This window comes from Pygoscelis adeliae, unplaced genomic scaffold (genome assembly GCF_000699105.1).
Source record: "Pygoscelis adeliae isolate BGI_AS28 unplaced genomic scaffold, ASM69910v1 Scaffold38, whole genome shotgun sequence".
In the NCBI taxonomy this organism is placed as follows: Eukaryota; Metazoa; Chordata; class Aves; order Sphenisciformes; family Spheniscidae; genus Pygoscelis; species Pygoscelis adeliae.
Genome location: NW_008825614.1, coordinates 14,243,500 through 14,249,499, shown reverse-complemented (window position 1 = coordinate 14,249,499; position 6,000 = coordinate 14,243,500). Strand labels below are relative to the sequence as shown.

The following is a 6,000-nucleotide window of genomic DNA, read 5'->3' as shown; positions in this document are numbered from 1 at the left end:
GGCTGCCGCGCCGCGCTCGCCGGGAGAGCCGAAGCGCTGCTGGGGCGCTCCGGGGAAGGGATCGTGGCGTTAGGCTGCCTGGGTGACAGCGCAGACGGCAAAAGCAGGCGAGTGAATGGCAAGGCTGGCAGAGAGAAGCCGAGGTGTTTCTGGAGCCGAGATGTCAGTGACTGTCGGCGAAGTCTGCTAACAGAGAGACCTGTGCATGCCTGCGTTTCCAGTTCCAGCCGGGGAGGTTGTATTTTAGCCACGATTTAAAGCAGCAGCAGCAGCAGCAACGACAACAGATTGCTCCCCCCCTCTTGCTCCCTCCCCTTCGACCCCGCTTTAAACCCAAGCAAGCGACCGACCATCCAGACGATGATGCTCTTTGCTGAGCCACCGACAAAGAAAAGGCAAGTCGCCCATTCCTGAAACCGGCATAACCGGCTGCTTGCAAGCGGGAGATCTCTAGCTGCTGAACTTTTCTGTCCTGTGATGATGCTGTGGTGAGCCTGCTGATCTGAAAGCCATCTCTTCTGGATTTCCGAGCCGGCCAGATTGAAAGAGATTAATGGACTGATCAAACAGCCGTAGCTTTCAGGTCTCTTCAGGGGGGATATATCCCTTCAGCCCCCATCGCTCGGGTGCTGGTGGTGAGGGGAGCAGGACATCATTGTATAGGTGGGTCGCTGGCTTGCTCCCGTTCGAGGTGGAAGGCTGTGTTTCTCCTCGCCAGGTCTCCTCCGCAGAGGAGAAGAGGCAGATGAGACTCCAGGACTGCCTCCAGGGCAGAACTTTGTAGCGCTCTCAGCATCCCTCCGCAGTGTGGATGTGAGCCACGGGAGTTGGGGATGTTTGAGGCAGTCTCTGCCAAGTGACACCTAGCAGCTGCTCCGGAGGTTTTTGCGTGGTCTCACGCTCAAGGGCTTTGCCTGTTGTGAAGATGTCCATGGTGTTTCTGTGAAGCTGAGGTATGGCTGCTGGAAGGTTACTGCTGTATGCTGGCCTCTCGTTAGCTCTGTGTGCCCTGGGCATGCTGGCTGTGGCAATCTGCTCTGACCATTGGTACGAAACTGATGCCAGGAAGCACAGAGAGAGGTGCAAGAGCATCACCACTAAGAGAAATGATCCTGGCTTCATTTATAACTCCAACAACAACCTGCCTCTCAGGGCCAGCAGGTCTAGGTTGGGCCGCTGGGAAGGGAAACTCCTCTTGGCAAGAAACAGGAGGCAGATCTTTGCTATGAGCGCAGTTGACGAGTGCAACAGACAGTACAACTCGACCAACATGGGGCTCTGGAGGAAATGCCACCGACAAGGATTCGACCAAGAGCTGGAGGAGCTGATTGCCAAAGGTAAGGGCTGTTTTTTACCAAATGAACGTGCCAGGCCCTCCTGAGCTGAGCAGAGGCGGAGCAGAGCCATTTGGGCTCACAGGTGGGAGCTGGCATCTCTAGCCAAGTACTTCTCCTTGCAATGGGTGAACTGGCCTGGCTGGGCATCGCTTCCCGAAGCACTGCCAGGGCAGTTTCCCACGGGGTCTCTACTGCTGAGGCGTGGGGTTTGGGAGCAAGAAGGCAGTGGGGGTGAGAGCAGACACACCCCAGAATGTCTCTTTCATGTCTCGGTCTCTAAGCTTAATATAGTCTGCCCATCACCATGGTATCAGATTATTTTCCACATACAAATAAAAAGTATTAATAAAGCAGACACTGGATTTTTTTTTAATTTTGCTTGACCCTGGTGACTCAAGCAAAGTACATATTATTTTATTGGAGGCTACATATGTCTGTATTTCATCATTCCCTTATCGAATGCCCCATCAGTCCTGAAATACACCATTTGCAGTGCTCACATGTAGGCTTTTTCTATCCTCAAATGGAGAGTAAACAAAGAGAAATGCTAAAGAGCAGGAGGAAACCCAGCTTGCTGTTTACACTGAGCTATGTTTTGGAATATTTTCAATGTCTACAAAACGTTACATGAATTTATTAGGAGTGTTAGAAAGGAATCGTTTTCTCTTGGGGTGGAGATGCATCTGTTTGCCTGTAGCATTTCTGTGCTATGTTTTTTCTTGCCTTTTGGTCCTTGTTCTTCTTTTTTCCCCCAAGGTACCAGTTCAAGGTGATGGTCAGTTTGCCTCAAATGTTTCTTTGATCCAAAGTATAGGAAGGGGAGATACGCATAAAACCCTGCCTAAACACCCTGTCTACAAAAGATGTATGTTTTTGCAGGATGATGAGGGTTTCGGTAAAGGATGACAGCATCTTTGCTACCCACAGCATGGTTATTCCATACAACAAAATAACATTTCCCTCCCATGGTTCTTCTGTTGCATTCAGATGATTCCCTAGTGGTTTATTTCCATCGCAGTGAAATCATTGCTTCTTACACCGTGCAATCTTTAAGAATACTTGTTTTCTAAGTGTGTTCTGTCCCAAACTCCCTTGATAGCCTGGATTAATTCCCTCTTCAGACATTGCAAGTGGAATTGTTGCTTAAAGCTAATTATTCACGAGGGATATACTCTCACATGTGTTTGCCAATGTATACATTTTGTTCTGTATGTTTTTAAAGTGAGCAGTAGAGGTGAGTAGCATGGTATAGACTTGCACTGAAACAGTACAAACAGGTGGTGTAGCAGGGAACCTAGATCACTAGTTGGGATCCTGTCTGTGTTGCTAGTGACCCTTAATGTCTAGTTGCTATTTAACGACCCCTATGAAATGAATTGGTGGCTTCAGTCCCATTTGTAATGGACAAGTGAACATGTCCAAAGCCCGTCAGCACCCTGGCACCCAGCTGCTGGTTTCAGTGCCGAGGGAGGGATTCCTCTTCTCTGTCTAGGTGAGGGCACGGACGTGCTGGGCTGGCTGCGAAGGGCTGGATCGCTCTGCCACATGTGCTTGCTGTGCTTGGGGCATAAACAAAGAAATTCAACCTTGACAGCGGGCAAACATGTCACCAGAACTTACCTTTGGCAAATGGGATTTCAGTTATTAGAGAGGATTTTCATCTTGAAATGAGTGAGCCTCGTTCCTCTTTCACCACCTGCCTTGTCCTCAGGAATGTCCGTTTGTCCTGCCAGAAACTGATGAAATTGCCTGGCACTGGCTTATGTGTAAGGGCAACTCTGCTAAGTGTTAGCCATAAAGAAAATATGGCAACTCAAGTTGAGGTGGTTAAATGCCGGAGAAGATAGTCTTCAAAAGATCCTGCTGTAAATTGTGTGTGTTCGTGTGTGTGTCTGAGAGTGTGTGTGTGTGTAGCGAACTAAGTCTAAATGTACAGTGTTCAGCTGGTAGCAAGGGATTCCCGGGCTCAGGTACAGCATGCGCTTCTGCACACATATTCCTGGACATATGTGTGTGCAGATGGCCAGATAGCCACTTCGCAGAGCCACTGCCCCAATGTCAGAAGTGCAAACTGCGCACATAAAGGAGGTATGTGCAAGTATCAGTGTGTGACTCCTTGCCTTCTTTAAAGGTTTTTGGTGCACATTTAACAAACTTCATTGTACGTTGAGAGAAATGTTAAAGGAGGGAGACTCGTCACACTGAACACCAACATTATAGTTCATTTTTGGAGTGAGGATCTACCTATACTGTAACTCTCAGCCATGATGAAGAGTCACACATGTTAGCACTAATGCTATAGAAGTGTGTTGCTTTGGCATCTCCAGATTAAAACATAGAAAAGCAAGTGTAATGGCAATTTGATAAAATAAACTGTTTGACTTGCTCAGAAATAAAACTGGAGATATAGGATTGCTTGTTCACTTTATGTTTTGTTAGATCAGAAAGAACGAATGGATTTTACTCTCCCCTTACCAAAAAGTAATGTAAAATACTTGTCTGTTAAAAATCCTTGTATGCTGGAATCACTGAATTAGAAGGAGCCAACTTCACGTGGGTAGTCAACCAGTGTCCCTGTTCCCACCTAAGGCCAGCTACTAGACTGTTTCTTTACGATCCTCCACTATATGATAAAAGTGGAATAAGTACATTTGCCATTGCTGTCCAACGTTGAGAACAGCTGTGAGTTCAAAATGAGGCAGGTATTCTAGGTTCATCCCGACAGCACCACCTTGCTTTTCTAGTTTTTCTTCCGTGGCAGACGCTGGTCTGGAGTTAGAGGTTGCAGGGGTAGGTGCCCGGGCAGAGCCTGCTCTGTGCAGGTGTGAAGAGCTGCACATGTTCTCTACCTGTTGTAATCAAATACCCTGACTGGGGTACATATTCCCGCACAGATGAAATCTCTCTCTGTATGAGCTCCAGGGCAAATACCGTATAAAAGAGGAGGTTATTGGTACATAGGCCTTTTACTCTCCTTTTCTGCCAGCTGTTAATTTAATCTAGCACACCTTTTCCGGAACTGGATAAACTAATGCAGGTTCTGGCCCCAAATATAGTGTGTATTGCCTTTTGGTCCTTCTATATGTAATTGAATGTAAATGCTGTTAAGGGTTGGTGGTTTGGTTTGTGTTTTTTTTTTTTTTTAAGCTGGACAGGATCTAAACGATCCATTTATTTTGAGACAAATCCTACATTTTTCCCTAGGCAAAACTTCCAGTATTGAGAATGGTAGGTTTGTCTATCAAAGGATAACAAAAAATGGTCATTAAGAGCCTAACCAGCTTTGCAAATACCCTGCAGTTATTCTGCTTATGAACCCTGCTGAAATTAATACAAGCTGTAGGCAATGGCTTGTGGCAGGATCAGGCCCTATTGTACTTGGCAGTATTCTGATGCCAGTGGTTTTAAAAAACAGTTCTGTTTCTGAATATGCTGGGTCACTTCTGTAATTCTATGCTGTATTTATTAGTTTTTACTTTCTGGCAAATAAGTCAAAACCTTTATGTTGGATTTTGCTAGAAAAACTGGAGATCTGTTACTTCAGATTTCTTAGGGATAGATACAATAGACACTAATGCATATATAAACCAATTGGTCCTATTTATATTTCTCCTATTCCTTTTTTTATATTTCCATAGAACCCAGGTGCATATTTCAAAAAATACAATTAGATAAACAGGCAATGAATTAAAACAGATTGTCACAAGTAAGCATACTCGGGGAGAGGCAGGCAGGCATGAGACCAAAGGTCTGAAGAATATTCTAAAGCTGTGTCAAAATTAGGCAGTTAATTTGTTCTCTTTGTTATCATGAATGAAAAAAAAAATAAAGCCAGAAACAACAGAAATTACAGTCAATAAAGAAATTATTGGAGTTGAACATGCAAACCCAGGGCCCAGTCTTGCTAACTTTTACTCACCTGAATAATCTTTATTGCTGTGAATGGGCTACTTGGGCTGAGGGAAAGCACTCTTGTACAGGACCAGTCAAAAAGAAAGAGCTTACAAAGTTGGTCCTCTCATTCTGCTTTCACATTTGATCAAGTCTTTTAGCATCTCGGGACCAGAGTTTCACTCCTGATCCCTAAAGCCTTGCAGAGTCAGGAAACGCTGGCTCTGGGTTTGTTCAGCACAATACTCTAAGCTTCTTCCGATTCTCAGGTGTCTGTCCAGTCTCCTCTGTGAATTAAATAGCCCTGCTGCTTAACGCCCCCTTGAATATAGTGTTCCCTATATCCTATTAGATCCACTGTTTGCCTGCTTACCACTGAGCTTCCAGCAAAAGCGGCATTCCCTCACCCTACCAAAAAATCACAGTGAACCAACCACCTCCACCACTAAGCAAGCAGAGAGTTGAAATGCAGGTAAGTGTCCATTCGTGGCCGGGAGAAGGCAGAGTTTATGTCCTGCTTTGGCAACCAGCAGCTCACAACTCCCTGATTACGACTTACAGCGACCCAGAAAAAAACCTGGAAGCCACAGAGTCTGTCTGCATCCTACGGCAACGTTGCTCAGATGCTTTCCTGCAGTAGTCAAGAGGAAAACAAGAAAGGAAAAAAAAGGAATTACATCATTTAATTATAAAGGTACAATAAAGTAGATGAAGAAGTTGCACGATAACCAGAGTCTGTTCCATTTAGACAATTACTACTCAGAGGACCTTT

General features: G+C 45.5%; 1 protein-coding gene across 1 annotated transcript in view; it reads left to right on the top strand.

Moving 5' to 3' along the window:
• The first annotated feature begins 955 nt into the window (after positions 1-955).
• The window catches only part of TMEM178B (transmembrane protein 178B), a 227,879-nt gene continuing 222,834 nt past the window's right edge, over positions 956-6,000 (top strand). Inside the window, exon 1 of the mRNA XM_009332929.1 lies at positions 956-1,337. Coding sequence (XP_009331204.1) covers positions 956-1,337 — 382 coding nt within the window. The remainder of the gene's footprint in view (positions 1,338-6,000) is intronic.